The sequence below is a fragment of the Bos grunniens genome, chromosome 8 (genome assembly GCF_055505025.1).
Source record: "Bos grunniens cultivar Pamir isolate PY7600 chromosome 8, Bosgru_T2T1.0, whole genome shotgun sequence".
Taxonomy (NCBI): domain Eukaryota; kingdom Metazoa; phylum Chordata; class Mammalia; order Artiodactyla; family Bovidae; genus Bos; species Bos grunniens.
This window is the reverse complement of record NC_141172.1, coordinates 99,071,634-99,092,655: the sequence shown is the minus strand read 5'-3', so window position 1 is coordinate 99,092,655 and position 21,022 is coordinate 99,071,634. Positions and strand designations below refer to the sequence as shown.

The 21,022-nt window shown below is 45.2% G+C and overlaps 1 protein-coding gene across 10 annotated transcripts in view; it reads right to left on the bottom strand.

Moving 5' to 3' along the window:
* PALM2AKAP2 (PALM2 and AKAP2 fusion) overlaps positions 1 to 21,022 on the bottom strand; it is a 522,805-nt gene that overhangs the window by 235,108 nt on the left and 266,675 nt on the right. For all 10 annotated transcript variants that reach the window (XM_086315907.1, XM_086315905.1, XM_086315912.1 and 7 more), the window contains 2 exons: positions 3,854 to 3,968; positions 2,771 to 2,792 (listed from right to left, as the gene is read on the bottom strand). In XM_086315907.1, the coding sequence (XP_086172033.1) occupies positions 2,771 to 2,792; positions 3,854 to 3,968 (137 nt within the window). The remainder of the gene's footprint in view (positions 1 to 2,770; positions 2,793 to 3,853; positions 3,969 to 21,022) is intronic.

The window sequence follows — 21,022 nt, the reverse complement described above, 5'->3', positions numbered from 1 at the left end:
GCTGCCCCAGACTGGGATGGGATGGAAATCACAGTCTCAAACAGCAAGGACAAGACAGGCCCAGGACAGAGGTTTTCCTTTGCCAGTTCTGGCCAAGGGTTTCACACCAGCTCCCCAGTGGGTAAAGAACAGAGGTAGTTCTAGGTACATACCATGTGAAATTTATACTTACACAAAACACTGTGCCTATTTAGGGCAGTAAAAACAACCCACCCAATCAATTTTGACTCCACCATATAACAAGGATGTATGTGGGGTAGGGAGGAAGTGAGGGGGCATCATGAAGTACGTGGCCAAGAAATTGTACTCATGATTAAAATACATAGCTCTTGATTGCCAAGGCTATCATGTAATCAAAAAATATTGGTGATCCAGCAGTCTAATATCTTTATTTCCTCTGAAAAGCACAGGGGGATATGCACAGGGTACCTGAAGAGAGGTCATTACACAAGCACACACTAGCAGCCAACTCCTTGGCAACTCATCACACTGGCGATGCTCTTGCTGACCTCTGCAGTGTCTTGTACAGTTATATAACTTTAGCTGGACCTGGATTCTGTAATCATCGTGTTTCAGAAGTTGGGTATTTGTCCTAAGGCATTATTATTCTACAATCATTTTTTGTTAGGTCTTAGTACCAATTGGTTGATTCTAAGAGGTCTTGGTAACTTTGAAATCAAAGGAAGAGGAAATAATCAGACAGCCCAAAGTTCCAGCCCAAAGTTCCTAAACTGGATGTGCTTCATGATGGGTTTTACCCACAGAGTGACCTATAAACACTGACCACGTTCTTGGAAGGATGTGTTCCCTCCTTCAAACTGCTTTCTTTGCTAACAGATGTGGTGTAATGGAAAGGTCTCCCCAGGCTTAGTTATAATCAGACATGGAAGTATCACCATCCAGGGCAATAAGGAAGATCATGGAAACTTTTCCCTGGCCATTTCTTGTGACCCCTGAGACTTTTGCATCCTCTTAAGCCTGAGTTCACTCATCCTGTAAAAAGTAATGGAGGATATAATCACAAGGGCTGTTTTTCTCTGAAGACTCCTTTCTAAGTCATGATTGGATTTCTTACCACCTCTATTAACTACTTAGGTGAACAGATGAAAATAGTGGGAAGTACATGGAGCAGGAGGAAATGAGAGAAGTTCAGGGTGAAAACACAAAAGAGAGAGTTTATGACATGGCTTCATGGATGCTTGTTAACAAGTCACACACTACATGGGTCTCCAAGGCCCACACAGCTTCCCTGGGACACAATATACAGGTTCCATCCCTTCCCTAATTAGAGAGAGAAGCCTAAGAAAGGTCCTGGCTTGAGAAGGGAAGAGAAAAAAAAAGAAGTGAAAGCAGAAGAGGTTGATGTGCACGCCTCTGGTATGTGGGTGTCTGTGGGTCCATGTCTGATACTTACTGTGTTACTGCTAATCACATACATGGCCTCAGGGTAGCCCTAGCACGAGGGAACGCCACTATCTTTCCCATGCTGCCACCCCCAACTCCCCAAAACAGACAAGGCCACCTCCTCAGTCTATACTCCACCCCCAAAGCACAGAACAAGTGTCCTGACTAGGCCATACCCTAGAGAAAGTTGTAGAACTGTCATGGGTGCTCTTCCTAGAGTTGCTGTGGGCTCGACCTGGACTTGTCTCTGAGCATATGCACTGGGATCATGAATTTAATGCCTTCCCAAAGATTACCCAAAGGGCCAAAATTCAGATCCCCTGCCTTTCATTTGTTCGGTGGGGGAACCCGAACAAACCACCATTTTTTCTTGTTTGTTTGTTTTCTGAAGTTAGAATTATCCTTATTGCAAGGATCTTTGCTAGACATTATAAGAAAAATGCCTATCCATCTCTGCATTTAAAAATCTTTAACCATACATTTCCAAAAGACATTGGGAAAATACTGATGCCAGCGCTTATTCTACCTCCTGCATCATCTTGCTGGTTTAGAGGCTGAAAGAGAGCAGTCTGTTCCTTCTGACAAGATCTGGTATTTTAGGACAGGTTGAGCTAAGGGTCAGAGTGAAAAGTGGAAATCAAGTGGTTTTCATGAGTTTGTAGCTAAAGTTAGAGGAGCAAGGTAAAGGCTGAGAGGCACACCACCTCAAATTCATCCCATGGCCCCAGGGAAGGAGAACAGGGAAGCAGCGGGCAAAGAAGGAGAGAGAGACCAGAGGAAGGCCCACTCTTGCCAGGAGGGGGTCAGGAAGCCAGGGCCCTGCTCCTAACCTTCATGTGCCCCCAGCCAACCATGCCCCACAGGGAGAGAAGTTCTGTGAAGCCCTGGTTCCCAGGGAGGCTGGAGAAACTGTGGTTTTCTGATTCAGAGTAAAACCAGAGGCCTTAGGAAGGTTTCCTAAACATCAGCTGATGGGCTCCTGATGTGTATTGTTACCTGGAGACCTAACCACCAGTTCCAGTGGGCTCAAGCCTGCCAGGGAACTGGTCCTGAGGCTGGTGCTCTGGGCTGAGTGTATTTCAAGAGAGATCCAAGCAGTGAACTTTGGAGACCAAATGGGAAGAAGAAGAGCTGGGCCAGCTGTGTAAGACTAGGAAAAGTTGGTTGAGAAGTAGTCCTTGAAGAGGAGAGGCAGAGGAGATGGGGACATGGCCCTCCCAAGCATTCGCAAATAGTGCTCCCCTTCTTTCTGATGCCCTTCCAAACCAACACAGCATATCTCCCAGGGAGCCTGTGTTAATGAGACCCACTAAGCTGACAGATGAGAACATTCAGGTACAGATAGGGAGAGAGCGCTTACACTTACCTCCATCTGCACTGGAAAAGCTCTGTGGAGACAAAAGCAGGGCAGGGAGTCACTATATACGTGGGGAGATGACCCTTCACTCATTCAGCCCGTCTTTCTCCCCCAGAATTTGACTGTGGTGGGCAAACCCCATGCTCTCTTTCCTTCTGGGAAATATGTTTGGGATTCTGAAATTTAAGGAAAAGGTTTACCCTCTGCACCTTATTTACCCCAAATTTCTCCCAGTAGACATTGATGTCAATTATCCAGCAAATACCCTTGGTTGTGCTGGAGAAGTGATAACAGAAAATCCCATCCTGTAATGAATGTGTTTAGACTGCTTTCCTATCACCGCTGGGTACCTGAGGAAACAGGAGTTGTAAAATAGAGGGGAGGGGGGTCCTGAGTTATTCAGAACCTGCTGGCATTATGGATTCTCTCTCTGCTACAGAGCACCGTGTGTTTTCATAGATAGGCACACCTCATTTTATTGTGCCTCAATATTGCTTTTTTTTTAACAAATGGAAGGTGCCTGACAACCCCCAGTTAAGCCAATCTGTGAGCACCATTGTTCCAACAGTATTATTTTTAATTAAGGTATGGACGTTGTTTTTTAGACATAGGCTATTGCATACTTCATAGACTAACAAATATAGTGTAAACATAACTTTTATATGCAGTGGGAAACCAAAAAATTCATGTGACTCACTCTATTGCAATATTCACTTAATTTCAGTGGTTTGGAACCAAACCCGCCATATTTCTGAGGCATGCCTGTGCGGTAAAACTTCATGTTTCACTGACACTTTCTTTTTTGGAATTCATGCCCATTTGATACGGTTTTGCCCCTGGCCTTTTTATAAAAGAAAGACTTAAAGCTACAGGGAGTCTGTTTAACCGGCTTCATAAGAATTGGTTTTTAGACCAATTCGCCACTCTCAGCGTCAGAGACGGCTCTGGTCCTCACGCATCTACCCCTCGTTGCAGGGTGTGTGGTCCAGGCTTCTTATCCAGACCAACTGGCCTTTTCTCCAATTGGCACTGTCGTGGTGTGCCTGCTTCCCCAGGGGTATAAGTGAGAGAAATGACATTAGTTTTCTTCACCTTCTGAAAGTCCTTGAAGGATTTTTCTGTTTCCTTTAGCTTCTCTAGGATGATTTGCTCTTTGGCAGATATTTGGGACTCTTCACTTTCTAGGGCTTGTATTTCCTGCTCCAGCCTGGAAAACACACAAACAGAAGACAGGTTACTTTATCTTCTGGCCAGAGAGCAGCTTCCTCCCACTGGGTGGCCTCCTGGTGGTCTCTGCTTTACATGACGGTGTGGTACCTGCCAGGCTTCACCTTACAGCGTGTCGCTACCTTCGCCACTGAGCAGACACTGGTCAAAGGGAAACAGCCCAGAGCTGCTGCCACCCAGTCATTGCCACCACCTTCCAATACGCTTTGGTGCCTTCCTTTCAACTCTCTTCTCCTGTGCATTCTTAATTTGGAGGTAATTATTTTTCTTAGCATGGCTTCCCAGGTGGCTCAGTGGTAAAGAATCTGCCTGCCAATGAGGAGACATGGATTCATTCCCTGGTTGGGGAAGATCCCCTGGAGAAGGAAATGGCAGCCCACTCCAGTATTCTTGACTGGAAAAATCCCATGGACAGAGGAGCCTGGTGGGCTACAGTCCATGGGGTTGCAAAAGAGCTGGACACGACTCAGCGACTAAACAACAGCAACTACTTTTCATAGGTTAAGACATACTATCTGAAGGAGAAGAGCTTCATATTCTGCTATCTCGTGCTAACTGCTCTTCTGTCAGGCAGGCCAAAGGGTGAAGAGCCGGTCTTGTTCAAAGGAAATACGCTGCCGAGACATGGCTGGTGGCTAGTGAACCTGCTGTCACCATCCTCAGTGGCCTGACTTCTCCTGCCAAGAAGAGAGGAGATGCAAAGGACTGATACAAAGGACTGATACTGCCCCTACTCTTCTGGAACTTTCCTCAGCTTTTACAAAACCTATATATTTTCTGAAAAGGAAACTTGAGCACAGCCAGGAGACTCTGGGAATATTCCAGAAGAGCAGCTACACTGAAGTTGTGAGGGAGGTCTTGCCAGCTCTATTCTTTCAATGAAATGATTGTAATAACCACTTAACTTTCCTTGCACACTAAATCTGTGCCAAGAGCTAAGCTAAGAATTCATGTGGATTGTTGTAGTTAACCTTCCTTATGACCCTATGAGCAGGGAATTCCCATTTTACAGACAAACTCATTAAGGCAAGGCAGGGCTAAGGAATTAGTTTACTGGTACAGAGCGTTGAAACTAGGGTTTAAGCGTTGAAGCTAGGGTTTAAGCCAGGAAGTATAACTCTAGACCCTGGTCCTCACCATCGTGCCAAACTCTGGTCACATGGTACTTCACCACAGTACTTCACATATGCCCTGCCTTTTTACACATGGAGTATGCTGACTTAAATAGGGTGGTACTGTAATGTACCAATGTTTTGGGGTTATGAAGGGATGGGTGTTCCGCTACCTACAGGACCCCATACTATGATGCTTCCAAATCATTTGGTCTGAATTTATTCATTCATTCATTTGCCTCTGCTTTTGCTTTCCTCCCCCTCCGTCATGTTGGAAGCTTCGCCGCAGAGTGTGCCTGCCAATGTTTGTCCTTTCCCTCCCCCTCTCCTCGTCTATTCCTAATCTGCTGCTGGGAACCGGCCAACCAGGTCTGTTCAACTGAGACCTAACCTAAAGTGTTCAGAGTGAGACCTTCTGAAGAGTAAGGCTCAGACGGTAAAGAATCTGCCTGCAATGCAGGAGACCCGGGTTCAATCTCTGGGTCAGGGAGATCCCCTGGAAGGGAATGGCAACCCACTCCAGTATCCTTGCCTGAAGAATTCCATGGACAGAGGAGCCTGGTGGGTTACAGTCCATGGGTTCACAAAGAGTCAGACATGACTGAGTGACTAACACACGGAATACCAAGATACGGGCATGGAATTATTCCAGGATGCACTGTGCCTCTCAGAGGCCTTTTCTGTTTCCTTCTTAGGCATCAGAAAAATAACTTCTGGATGGATGATGCTTTGTAGTAATTACTTTGGGTTAAGAAGAAACCCAAACAGAGCTTCCCAGGTAGTTCAGCGGTAAAGAATCCACCTGCAGTGCAGGAGAGACGGTTCGATCTCTGGGTTGGGACGATCCCCTGGAGAAGGAAATGGCAACCCACTCCAGTATTCTTGCTGGGAAATCCCATGGACAGAGGAGCCTGGTGGGCTACAGTCCATGGGGTGGCAAAAGAGTCAGACACAACTGAGTGACTGAACATGAAGACAAATGCTATAACTATACTCCCTCCAGATGAACACAGCTTCAGACATACTGAAGGCTTCCCTCACAGTAGAAGTGGCAGTTCTTTTCATGACTAAGATGGCCCTACAGCATCTAGCCTCCTAGTACCTATAAGAGCCTCTACTCTTAACAACGTGCCCATTTCACTTTATGCTTTGGTTAAACAGAGCTACTCCTTACTTGCCCATCTGTGACCACTGATTTACCCTTCTCCAGAAAATCCATCTCCAAACCCTAGCCACTATTGAAACCTTAGCTCAGATACCACCAACCTCATGAGGCTTTCACAGATTCACCATCAGAAAATAACAATATCAGTGGTCTTATCAAGTCCACTATATGTTAGAACATTGGTTTTCAACCAAGGTGCTTTTGTCCCTTAGGGCATAGTTGGAGATTCTGGAGATATTATGGTTATCCATTACTCAAGCAGAGTGAAGTTGGTGCTACTGGCATTTAGGGGGTAGCAGTTTATAAACATACTACAAAGTACAAAACACCCCCCACAATAAAGAATTATTTGCCCCCCTAAAACCAATAGGGCCAAGGTTTAGTAACTCTAAACCCTGCATCAGAGTATACATAAATTATTAATTTCCATTAAGAGAGTATAAATTCACCATGAGAAAGGCACAGATAGTCAGTACAAGTATGTTGAATGAATGATAAAAGATGAATCAAGTTGCAAAAAGTCATATAGCTCAGCCAAGAGGAGATCTTCAGGTTTCTGAGACCAGGGTGAATTCTTCAGCAAGCTTTGACTTGAGAGGCTGTGTGTGGGCTGAGAGGCAAACAACCCAGAGGGGAAGGCCAAGCAGCATCAACAGATAAACAGAGATATAAACCTTTGCTCTCCAAATGTTTATTACATCTTTTACTGATACATACATCTGTGTCAATTACTTTGGGAGGAATCAAGGAAAGGAATAGGAGCATGGAATAGGGACAACTCAAGTGACCTAAAATGGAACCAATTCAATGGGTAGGGGAAGCTCCAGACTACAGGTTTCCTGGAGAGATTGGCCAGGTGAGTTTTGAGCAGATTTCATTTAAATCTCAAAAAAACTGAGTACCTCAGCAGATATCTAGAATGTGGGTTGACTCTATTCTCAAATTCCCTCCCTTTCCCCTGCATCTTCATGGTAAAAACACATATGTCCCCCACTGCCGGGAGCCAGCATATTGCATATTGAGTGCATATTGCATATTGAGTGCAGCACTTTTCAGGATCTGGAATAGCTCAACTGGAATTCTATCACTGCCGGTAGCCAGCGTGAGGAACTCCGCCCATGACAAAGGTCATGAGGAAGGAGGCTAGGCACACGCAAAGGCGGGATCGAGCCTCAGGAGTCCCCCTGGAAATTCTCGAGCATTTACACCCAAAACCAGAGTCTGCCTACTTTCTGCTTTGTGCTTTCACCTACACCTCTGACTTTACGGGGGGCTGTCCCCCACTACCTCTCTGAAAAAAGTTAGCTTACAGCTCCAGTTAATAATTCCTGGGTGTGACAGTGTTTAACCTACAAACTCCTTTGGAAATCCTCTAGCCTGCCTGAATAGGTTTTTCCGGCCACATGTGATTGTTCAGAGCCTCCCAACTGTGAGAGGCAGGAGATGTTCTAAACTGTCTAAACACAGATTCTTTTGAGTAGTTAAAAGATTGATTAGAAATTGTATTGGTGAAGGGATTTTCACTTGTTGGGCCAATGTTTGCTGCTAAGTTTCCATATCCCTTACCTGCTGTGTCCCTGGCAGTGTATTGATTAATATAATTGGTGTAAGTAGTAGCTTTAATGTTTGTAATCTGGGACCCTTGAGTTAATTCTTTTTCTTGTTATAGCCCACCACACCTTTGCGCTGTAGGAATGCAACTTTATCTAACGCTTTTGGAGGGTGGCTCCTGACCAATCACCTTTAGAGAAAAACAAGTTTTCTGAAGAAAAGGTCTTAAAATGTTAACAGGCCTCCAGGCCAGAAGATGATGCAAATCACCTAAGCTTTTGCATATGATAAGTTTGCAGGAAGAAAGCCTGGCTTGCTGCCTGACTCTACCCCTTCCCCCATTATCCTCTATGCATAACTTAAGGTATAAAAACTACTTTGGAAAGTAAAGTGCAGGCCTTGTTCACCGAAACTTGGTCTCACCATGTCGTTCTTTCTCTTACCTTCTGGCTGAATTATTCAGCCTCTTTTCTCCACTGAATTTCCTCACTGAGCTATCCTTATTTCAGCCTCTTTTCTTCACTGAATTTTACTGAGCTATCCTCATTCTATTACTCTTTATATCCTTAATTAACATTTAATTAAGCAATTGTTTCCTGATCTTCGCCTACGCCGTCTCTCCTTCGAATACCCTGGATCAGCCGGGGCTGGTCCCCGGCACCCCACCACTGATATTGGTCTTGGCCACATGATTTGTTTTGTCCTCATGGGAGGTGGGATATACTTCCCTGCTCTTGACTTTGGGTGCAGCCATGTGACCTGCATTGGCCAATGGGATGCTAGCAGACATGACACAAGCAGAGGCTTGGAATGTATCCACCCAATCAGGCGCATCCTTTTGAGCCTCTTCTGGCACCAAAAGTACAGCTTCTCCGGGGAGCTGCTGTTCCTTTAGCCTGAGCCCCAGAAAGAACATGTCAGGAGTAGACAGGAGCTCAACCCAGAGTCAGAAGCCATGGCCAGTCATATCTACACCTTCCATTAGAGCTACTCGGCTAAGCCCAGCCCAGATTAGCAAACACCCAGTCTTCTCCTCACAGAAGAGTGAGCAAGAACATATGATTTTTGTTTTGAAGCACTGAGTTTGAGAGTCATTTGTCACAGAACACTATTTTGGCCAATAGCTAACTGACACAGCTCAAATATGTATATGTTTTATATATACATATTATATATGTACTTTATATATTATGACCAACCTAGATAGCATATTAAAAAGCACAGACATTACTTTGCCAACAAAGGTCCGTCTAGTCAAGGCTATGGTTTGTCCTGTGGTCATGTATGGATGTGAGAGTTGGACTGTGAAGAAGGCTGAGCGCCAAAGAATTGATGCTTTTGAACTGTGGTGTTGGAGAAGACTCTTGAGAGTCCCTTGGACTGCAAGGAGATCCAACTAGTCCATTCTGAAGGAGATCAGCCCTGGGATTTCTTTGGAAGGAATGATGCTAAAGCTGAAACTCCAGTACTTTGGCCACCTCATACAAAGAGTTGACTCATTGGAAAAGAGTCTGATGCTGGAAAGGATTGGGGGCAGGAGGAGAAGGGGACGACAAAGGATGAGACGGCTGGATGGCATCACTGACTCGATGGACGTGAGTCTGAGTGAACTCCGGGAGTTGGTGATGGACAGGGAAGCCTGGCGTGCTGCGATTCATGGGGTTGCAAAGAGTCGGACACGACTGAGCGACTGAACTGAACTGAACTGAACGATATATGGGAGAAGGCAATGGAACCCTACTCCAGTACTCTTGCCTGGAAAATCCCATGGACGGAGGAGCCTGGTAGGTGGAAGTCCATGGGGTTGCACAGAGTCGGACACGACTGAGCAACTTCACTTTCACTTTTCACTTTCATGCATTGGAGAAGGAAATGGCAACCCACTCCAGTGTTCTTGCCTGGAGAATCCCAGGGACGGGGGAGCCTGGTGGGCTGCTGTCTCTGGGGTGGCACAGAGTCGGACACGACTGAAGTAACTTAGCAGCAGTGATATACATTCCAACAGGATATATTCTATCTGTATAAATGTGTGTGGGCTTCCCAGGTGGCGCTAGTGGGAAAGAACCTGCTCGCCAATGCAGGCAGATGTGAGAGACAAGGCATCAGTCCTTTGATGGGGAAGATCCCCTAGAGGAGGGCATGGAAAGCTCACTCCAGTATTTTTGCCTGAAGAATCCCAATTACAGAGGAGCCTGGTGGGCTACAGTCCACAGTGTCACAAAGAGTCAGACACAACTGAAGTGACAGAGCATGCACACATGCATGCAAATATACGTGTATATGTGTGTGCATATATCCTAATAATAATACCTGAAGCTGAAAGATCAGAGGAACTATAAACTACCCTCTCCCCATTTCCCCCAATTCTCAGAGAAATCAATAAGAGTACAGGGCATCCCTTCACAAATTTTAAAATTGAGAAACTAGGAAAATATCAGTGGCGGTTATTTTTGGGTAACGAGACACTAAGTGTTTTTAATTTTCTTCTTTATAATTTTCAATATTTTTAATATAATTTTAAAAATCAGATATTCTGTATCTAGGCAAAATAAAAACAATAAATCACATTTTAAAAAATGCCACCTCTGGCCTAGCACTGAGAAGGCTGCCCTGCATGGCCTGTGGCACCAAAAAGGAGCTGAGGTCCAGTGGGGTGTTAAAATAAATACATCAATTGGCACTCAGTTGCACCAACGCTGATGGAGCTTGTCCAGCTGAACTGAGTCAGGCACTACAAGGAATTCTGTAATAAAATTAGGTTAAAAATTTCTGACTTAAAACAAAAAGGTTGACTCTAAGTAACTCACTACTCCCAGTGAAGCAGCCTCAAGTGATTAAGAATTCTCTGTGATGTGATGCCCACTGACTGGCCTGATCATCTCCACTGCCTGGGCCCTATTGGTTTCAAGGCTCTTGGCTATATAGCTCAAGTGCTAAAGATTTGGGTCGTGATACTGCGTAACTGAGAAGGAACGCAGGGAGGGGGGATGGAAAAAAGCAACAAAACTAGGCTTTTAAGATAACAACAATTTGTTGTTTCTTCCAGCGTTTCATCAAGAAACAACAGTTTCTTCCAGTGTTTCATCCAGAGGGAATGAACTCAGGAAATCTGCAGTTTGTATATGTCCAAATGAGTCAGATCCAAATAGCAGATTTCTCTACTAATGCACGTGCGGGCACTGGAAAGCCCAGACTGCCATCTTGCCATGGAAAGCCTGAATCACAAGCCTGAGGAGCGTCCCAAGAAACCAAGTGTCGTGGGGTTAATAAGACTCATTCCAGCTGGCTTAGAAATGCCAGTATTTTCTAGCTTCATGACTGAAATCTAATGCAGACTTCCCAGGAGGAACCAAGGAGATACTGCCCAGCTAAAAATAAAGAACAGGCAGGAAGTGTAATTTACACTCAAGGTTAACTGAGGCTCTTTAGGCTGAGACAGGTGTACATTACAGCCTTTGACCAGCTTGCTGAGTTTCTCTGGAGGAAGAAGCAGACTGTAATAGACAGTAAAGAAAGGTGACACGCTGCAGCTGTGCAGCTTCAATTCACCGGAGATGAGGTTGTGATCCTGGCCAAATGGTCTTATAAAATCTAACCTAACCCCAATAGACCTTTGTCATGAGAAAATACAAAGGACCTATGGCGCTATGAAGTACATCGATCATTCTCTCATTCAAAGTCTATTTATACATCCATCTGTCTAACTTAATGCAAGCACCTACCTTCTAGCAGGCACTGCACTGAACATCAGGGACAGAAAGCTTAATCAGCCATGGTGTCGGGTTGGGGGACCTCTGAGTAAAGTAATGAGAGCAGTCAAGTAAACACATAAATTGCAAAAGAGCCCAAAAAGAGCTGGAAGAAAGAATAACGATTTGGAAAATTGTCAGTTCCGCTGGGGAATGTGGAGGGACTCCAAGTTGCCTGTCCCAGATCTATTCTCCCCTTCTCCCATGCTAACAGAATCCTTCTTTTATGGGGGATGGGTGGCAATGTACCCAGCTGAAAATTTCCACATCCCAGCTTTCTTTGCATAGAAAGGCGGCCATAGGACAGTTTTGGCCAGTGAGATGTATGTGAACATTTTGGGTAAGACTTCTGGGAAAGCTCCTTCAAAGGGGGAGAGTTGATTTAAGTGGCACTTGGCTTTTCCCTTCTTTCTGCCTAATACAGGGACCTGGTGCTAGGAGGATGTACTAGCTTCCAACTGCTGCTGTAACAAATGACACAGACTTAGTAGCTTACAAAATATCAATTTATTATATTACATTTCTGCGGGTCAGAAGTTTAACAAGGGTGTCACCAGGTTACAATCACAGGGTGGCAGAGTTATGCTCCTTTCTGTATGCTTTGGGGAAGAAGTGCTTCCTTGCTTTTGCCAGCTCCCTGAGGCCACCCACAGTCCTTACCACATGGCCCCTTCCTCCGCTGTCAAAGTCAACAATGCTGTTGTTGTTCAGTCATCAAGTCATGTGTAACTCTTTTGAGACCCCGTGGACTATAGCCCTCCAGGCTCCTCTGTCCATGAGATTCTTCAGGCAAGAATACTGGAGCAGTTTCCACTTCCTTCTCCAGGGAATCTTCCCGACGCAGGGATTGAACCTGCGGCTCCTGCATTGGCAGGCGGATTCTTTACCACTGAGCCACCAGGGAAGCTCTCAGCAGTGTTGTAAGCTCTCTGACTACTCTTCCCCAGTCTCATCTCCCTCCGACTCTCCTCTTCTGCCTCGTCTTCCACTTTTAGGAGTCCTTATGATCAGACTGAGCCAACTCAGATAATCCAGGGTAATCTCTTTATGTTAAAGTCAGATGTTTGGAGACCTTAATTCCATCTGTAGCCTTAACTCCCCTTTGTCATGTAACCTAACATAATTACAGGTTCTAGGGGTTAGGATGTAGACATCTTTGGGGGGCCATCGCTCTGCCTACCACAAGGAATATGATGCTCTAGGTGGAGTGTCACCTTGTATCCACATGGACAAGAGTCTGCTAAGGGTGCCTGAGTGTGCAGAAAGAGAGAAATTGCCTGGGTTCCAGTTAGCATCCTGGAGTGACTACACCAGCTCTGGACAGTTCACTCCAGATTTTCTGCTGTGAGTTTAAGCCACAGTTGTGATCACAGCTAAAAGCAATTTCCTCCAGATACAAAGTGGTGAGGAAAACTTGACTGAGTAAGTGTTATGTTAGCTGGGCCTTGAAGGATGCCTTCATCAGGTGGAAAAGAGAAGAAAATGGGCCAGGCAGAGGAGATAACACAGGCTGAGGCCCAGAATATCATATGTCCCTCCCTCACCCAGGAGCATGTGGCCTTGCGTGGCCTTTTCAGGGACTGCACACTCAACCCTCCAGAGGCCATGGTTCACCAAGATGCCTCAGAGAGGTTCTCAGCTTCCAGGTCCCTCATCCCCACTGCTCACTCTATGCTTTCATTCTACTGGGCCTTGGATGGCCCAGAAATACTTGGCCTTCCAGGCCCTGTGGGGACCCTTCCTTCCTTCCTTCATCTTCAGTGGGAGAAAACAAGGCTCAAACAAAGAGAGAGGAGAACAAGAGAGGGGCCCTGGGCCACTGATTCTCTAGCTCCTGCTTGCCACGGTTCGCAGTGGTATCTCTGCCTATTGAACTTACAAGAGCCAATCAGTGCTTCCTTTGTGTGAGCATCTCTCAGTTGAATGCAAAAGGTGCAGACTCATTTGGAAAGACCCTGATGCTGGGAAAGATTGAGGGCAGGAGGAGAAGGGGACGACAGAGGATGAGATGGTTGGATGGCATCACCGACTCAAAGGACATGGGTTTGGGTGGATTCCAGGAGTTGGTGATGGACAGGGAGGCCTGGCATGCTGCGGTTCATGGGGTCGCAAAGAGTCGGACACGCCTGAGCGACTGAACTGAACTGAACTGCATACAGACTGGGTTTCCAACAGCCTGACCGTTTGGGGAAGCGTTTGCCAATAAATTCAGGTGCATTCCATCTTTTCTTTTTCCATCAGTGATGGTGAAAATAATTGTTACGAAACTAAGAATTCTAACATTGTCTTTGTTATGTATATATTGTTTGTATGTAACAACAAGAATAATGAGGAGGACTGTCAAGTGCTTACCATGTGCTAAGCACTGTTCTCCCTGTTTCACATGCATTACGATACTTAATCTTCATATCCTATGAAACAAGAATTCTTTCTCTTCCTTTACGCAGATGAAGGGCTGAGATACAGAATGCTACTGACTTGCTCAGGGCCACAATCATAATGAGGCCAGGATTCGGACCCTGGTACTGGAGAACTAGTCCTAGAGAATCAGGACTCTTGGCCATTGCTTTCAGCTACCTCTCTAGGATCACGTTCTTCTTTTTCCTCACTTCCTCAAGAACTCATAGTGCAACACAATGGATTTTTCATGCTCATAGAACCACAGAAGGTCACGCTGGAGGTAGAAGCCATTTAACCTAATTGATTTCCAGAAACACAAATTGTTCTCCACCCAGGATTTCTGCTTGAAATCCTCTGCACAGAGGATTTCAGACACAGAGAACTCACCACCTCTCAAGGCAGCCCTTCCCTCTTTGGACAGTGCTGACCATCAGGAGTGTGAAAAGTTGACCAGCTTCCACTCATGGTCTGAGTTCCAACCCTTGGAAGTGCAGAGGTCAAGTTTAGCAAACACCACGACTTGTAGGGGCTCCACTTGGGAAATGGGAAAAACAAAGGCAAATGGAACTTACTATTCAGTGGGAAGCATGCATGATATGAATTGGGGCCTAGATTCCCGGGTGGCTCAGATGGTAAAGAATCTGCCTGCAGTGCAGGAGACCTGGGTTCAATCCCTGAGTTGGGAAGATCCCCTGGAGAAGAGAATGGCAATCCACTCCAGTATCCTTGCCTGGAGAATTCCAGGACAAAGGAGCCTGGTGGGCTACAGTCCAGGGGGTTTCAAAGAGTCAGACACGACTGAGCAACCAACAGTTTCACTTTTTAGCGGGGTCGGGGGTGGTGGGAAGAGCAGAAGGGGAAAGGGTGGAGTGACCAAGAGGAAGGAGGACTTCTGGGCTTCCTCATAGAACCAACTCAGCACCAGCTAAAAGCTGAAGTGAGAGGAGTAGTAAACGTTTTAGGGACTTCCCCGGTAGTCCAGTGGCTAAGACTCCATTCTCCCAATGCAGAGAGCTCAGGTTCAATCCCTGATCAGGGGACTAGATCCCACAGGCCAGAACTTAGAGTTCGTGTGCCACAACTAAGACCCAGGGCAGGCAAATAAACAATTAAAAAAATAAATAAAAAGAAACAGTTTCACAAAATCCTGGGGACTCTAAGTACATTTCTGAACAAGGTCTGAGCAAGACCAGCCTCTCGCTGACAACGGACCCTTCATAATTTTCCCATCAAGGGACCTGGGCTCAGGTCACAGACACAGACTGTGAAGAGGTCAACCACTGCTGCCCAGCTGACAGGTATTAGAGATTCGGTAAACTCCCCCAGAATAAAAGGAGATGCTGACAGACTGGTCCAAGGTGCTGAATTTAGACCTGTTCTCTCCCCTAGAATTGCAGTTTCATAGTTGAGCAGTCCAGTGGGGGTGCCTGTCTGACCAACCTGCCAAAATAAGAACCTCAGGGAGAAGGTTTGCTCCTCAGAGGAGAGGAGAGCTGCCTGTTCATGCATCCAGCATGAAGCACAATGTAAAAGAGGCTGCAAATTGTTCACCGAGACCCGCCCTCCCCTTCTCTCACTACAACATAATCCCTAAAGTTAAGCTGGGCACAAGGCACACAGAATAATGTCCATACTCCTTAGCATCTTTTGTAACCACGGGCAGCATGTTCTGGCCAAAGGGATGTGAGTCAAAGTGTGGTAGGCAGCTTCTAGAACCTTCTGTAGCCCTTTCCTCTTTCAGCCCTTCCTTCATCCTTCTGCCTGAAATGCAGAGATATGCGGGTGAAGCTCTCACTGCCATCCTGGACTCTGAGAACAAACACAGGAGTGGGAAAAGCTAGAAGAAGGCTTGGTCCCTAAGGGCTTCCCAGCTCACAGCCACCAGAGAGTGCTTAACTGCCTACCTATGGATTTTTCCTGGAGGGAGAAATAAACATCTTGTGTAAGCCACTATGACTGTGGGTCTTTGTTACTTGCATCCACATTTAATCCTAAGTGATGCAGTTTACCACATAAGCATTTGAATGAATGCTTATAGAAGTATGCTGAGGATGTGGGGCCAAAGCTAATCACAGCCCAGAGCCTCATTAATGTTTCAGCAGCAAAAGAGGGGGGAAAACGAACAATCGCGAGGCTTGCAATCCATTCCTGCTAATCAACTCTTATAAGATGGGGCTTGCTTAGGGCTCTGCTTCACTCCACCCAACATCCTGCTCCATCCAAAGCCTCAGCAGGGAAGTTCCCACTCTTTGCGTAATGACAATCATCCAAGTCTGATCGTCTCTGGTATGCTGGGGCTGTGATGTTTTTGTCAGTCTGATGCTCACAGCTTCTGCCAGCTGGATTGTACCAGAAACAGCCAGGACTGGGCTGTCCACATATTTGAAAGACCGACCCAGAAGAAAGCCTTGCAGTATAGTGAGCTAACTACCCCTACACAGGAGACTCGACAACACAGAGCTTATCTATGACCCTGGAGTTCTAGTTACAGAGTGGGATCAGAACACGTATTATATAGGTGGTCCAGAAGTGTGTGAGGTGACAGATGCTAAGGTGGTGGGCATTACTAATTTCAGCTGCCCAGGATCCCTGCCCCTTTCCTTTGGGGAAGAGCATGCAGCTCCTCCACTGGGAAACAGTCTCTCTGGAGTACCTTGTGGATTTGGTGAAACTATTAATCAAAGGGTCCCACATCCCTGGCCAAGGAGTAGATCAACAGGACTCCTGTTAGAAATCTGCATCTTGGGAGGAGTAACCCAAGAATGGGTAATAATGGTAGGGGCGTGGCTAATCATTCCTACAGCAGGATTCTGAAGACTGCCCTGTCAGTTTTTGCTGCCTGGATCCTCAGTTCTACCTGGGACCTGATTATGTAACCCCTCCATTCTAAGAATATTTAGCTCTATCTATCTAACCATCCATCCATCCATCTATTCATCTATCTATCATCCATCCATCTGTCTGTCTGTCCATCCATCCTTCCACCTATCTATCTAAGAGCTTTCTCTTTCCATATTCCAGGTAGGACACTGGGCAGAATACTGTCTCCTTTCACACAACTAGATGCTACAAAATTCTTTTTCCATATTTCAGGAAAACAGTGCGCTTGTTTCTATGGCACTCCCCAAATATTTTTCATTTGTGACTCAATTTGCAAGGAGACAGTTTCCTTTTATTTAGATGAGTATATCTGGAATCACCACAGATCATTTGGTATTTTACTGTGAAAAAGGTTAATGGCCTTTAAATAAACAGAGGATTTCCACTTCTCCTTGTGAAAGAACAGGACCTTCCTTGACTGCAAGGTGTCAGTGGAAACTCAAGCTCGTTTCATTTTTTCCCCCTTCGTCATCATGGAGACAGAAATATGGCCAAGAAGAGAATGGTGCCTTTAAGAATTCCTGAAGTGTAGCTCATATCCTTTCCCTTGTTGAAAAGTTGATGGTTGCCCATCATCTCCTTCCCGAATCTGATTGACCTTCTTAGGCTGGAAGGTCACACCCTCCATGCTCTGCTCTCACCCCTTCCCAGCCTTACACATTCCCGTGTCCCAGACAGAACAGAGAGCATGCTGCTCTGTGAAAAAGCCTGGACTTCCCTCTATCAATTCTATCTACTGGAAACATATCTGATAATCAAAGCCCAAACTGTTGCCTTAGTAATGTTTTTCTTCAACCCACTCATCCTAATGTGTTCACTCCTTCCCAATCCCCATCATGGCATCCTTAGAGAGCTAAGAGCATCCTTAGCCCTCTTCAGTTCATTCAGTCACTCAGTCACATCCGACTCTTTGCGATCCCATGAATCACAGCACGCCAGGCCTCCCTGTCAATCACCAACTCCCTCTTAGATACCTGGTATACCTCACCTGGTACTGGGGCACTAAAAATGTGTCCATCCTCCCCAACCTGTACTATCCTCTCCTGAGTACAAGCTTACTGAGAAATAGGACAATATTTTATGAATTTATTACTGTACCATATATTCTTTTCTGTATACATAGAGGCCCAATAAATGTTTGTTGAGTGAATGAAAAGCAAAGCAAAGCAAGAACACATTTTTAAAGGATTCTATAGTGAAACTAACTTGGAGATGGTGCTATTCAACATGTATACCTGTGGCGGATTCATTTTGATGTATGGCAAAACCAATACAATATTGTAAAGTTAAAAAATAAAATAAAAAACAAAATAAGACAGAGCAATGCAAAATATATGTACATATATATATATTTTGTAAACTCTCAGCTTGGTTTTGCTACTTTCACCACTCCCTCAAACGTATTAAAATTTGTATATTCATTGAAAAAAATCAATACTGGATTGCTTTCTATATTTATCTGAGTGAACTGCTGGGACATATTAGCACTTTTCATTATTGATGTTGGTACAATCAAATTTAATCAAGTAAATATGAATGAAAATTTCTCTGTCAGTTTTTCTTAGTCTCTGGAAACCAGCCTATTCTTTTCTTGTATATTTAGCTCATCTGAAATCACATGGCTCATACTGTCAGAATCTATGCAAGTTGATTTCCGCTGCAGAAAATCATTTCCAAGCAGGCGCTGAGCCTTGATGTCTTGGGTGTGATTCTCGTGTGAGTCTGTTTCATCAGAAATACAGAATTTTGATTACATGAAAATGAGATGATCTCCTTCCAAAGCAATACATTTCTCAGTAACTTAAATCCTATCTTCCCAAGAAATATCTTTCTCTGTAGGAAGAGAAAAAAATATCTCATCCAGCCTTTCACCTCCGACTCTCCCTGTGAAGGTCAATGACTCCATCTGTGGACCTGACCTTGTGCAAATGCCTCTGGGATGACACTTTATCAAAGACCCCTTCTTCGCTATAGCTTCAACTTATCTCCAGGATGCCTCCTTCCCGTTAGTCCCTTTAGAATAAATTCTCTCACACCAAAAATAGGTGAACTTCTCTTGACCCTGAGTCCTGTTCCTATTACTGCTGAATCTCTCTTCCAGATTTCCCCAATAGCACTTGCCTGCCTCTTGCTGTCTCAAATTCTCACACCCCAGTCACCCCTCAACCCACTCCACTCCACCTGGGCACCTGCCATGCTGTTGAATCTGGTCTTGTTAAAGTCCATGACATCCTAACTGCCACATCTAATGGACACCCTTCAGTGTGAACCTACCGACGTCTTCCTTTTATAAAACTCTGAGGATCACCCCTCCTCCCCTTCAGAAGCTGAGATGCCATATCCTCAACACAGGCGCCTCTTCTACTTCTTCACTAAATGTTCACTTGGCTGGATACTTTATCCTTGGCTAATCACGTCCACCCTCGGGTTTTAATTCCCACCTAAACACTGACTTATAACTACCCAACCAATACCTTCAGCCTCTCTCCTAACTCCAGCCTCTACATAACAACTGCATTTTCAGTGTCTCCACCTGGGTGGCCCATAAGCATCTCAAATCCAACATATGTGAGGCCAAACTTATCCTCTTCACAGAGCTGTTCCTCCATCTGGCCTTTTTTAGTTCCTTGTACCACCATGAATCCATCCTACTTAAGATGGAAACCTGGATGTTATCTTGCGTTTTTAATTTTTCAAAAACTGTTTATTGACGTGTAGTTGATTTACAGCGTTGCGCTCATCTCTGCTGTATAGCAGAATGACTCAGTTATACATACACATATTCTTTTTCAAATTCCTTACATTATGGTTCATCACAGAATACTGAATATAGTTCCTTGTGTCATTGTGCTAGTCAATAGGACCGTGTTGCTCATCCATCTCAAATACAGTAGTGTGCATCTGCTAACCCCAAACTCCCAATCCATCCCTCCTCCACCTTGCCTGCCCCTTGGCAACACAAGTCTGTCCTCTGTGTCTGAGTCTCTGGATGTTACCATGACTTCTGACTTGCCCCTCTTTGGTAAACACCACACACGTATACAAGCCACTAAGTTCTGTCAGTTTGTTCCCTGGGTTATCACTACTTATTAATCTGCTTAGGTATTTCCTCTTTCTGGAAGTCTGCCCTGACACCGTTCCCATGCTTGCTTGCTGCCATATCTTATAGACATATTTCCATCACCAGTCGTATGCCATTGTATTTGAATCACTTTCTTATGGATCTGGAGTTCCATCCCCAACTCCCATTTGCAAAACTCTTGAGGATAACAACTGTCTCTCCTTTATCTTTCCTTGAATTTATGGCTTCTAGCATCAGGCTGCTGCTGCTAAGTCGCTTCAGTTGTGTCCAACTCTGTGCGACCCCATAGACGGCAGCCCACCAGGCTCCCCCGTCCCTGGGATTCTCCAGGCAAGAACACTGGAGTGGGTTGCCATTTCCTCCTCCAATGCATGAAAGTGAAAAGTGAAAGTGAAGTCGCTCAGTCGTGTCCGACTCTCAGCGACCCCATGGACTGCAGCCCACCAGGCTCCTCTGTCCATGGGACTCTCCAGGCAAGAGTACTGGAGTGGGGTGCCATTGCCTTCTCCAAGCATCAGGCTAGCTTGTGTCTAATAAGAAACCTGGTTTAGTGGAAGTTCTCAAGAAATATCGGCTCTATAAATGAATGCATGAATTGTTCCTCAGTTGGAAATAGCTTCAAGACAGATTCTTTTGCTCAACTTCTTTGGTCAAAAATGATTCTTAAAAAAAAATTAAAAATAATGGCAACTATGGATTTGGTACAAAGAACTGATTTTAAAAAAAACTTGTCTTATTCGCTTTCTCTGATATGACACAGAAGGTAGCTGCTGTGATTTCTAGACTTTTCACTCTTCCCCAAATATCTCAAATAAACAATTTCACCTGACTCCGTGTGTGTGTGTGTGTGTGTGTGTGTGTGTGTGTGTGTGTAACATACCGTTCTTATTTACTCTGGGGCTCACCTAAATAAAACCTCCTGTGGAGGAGAAACAGATGTGCAGAAATCAGGCCAGAAAGAGGGGCCATCTCTGTACTTACTTCATTTCCCCCTGTGATTCTCTTCGAATTCACTCCTTCAAGCAGGAAGCACATGGGCTTTCATCTCTGACTGTGAAAATTGTTTATGTGGCGCATTCCTCTCTCCCAAATCCC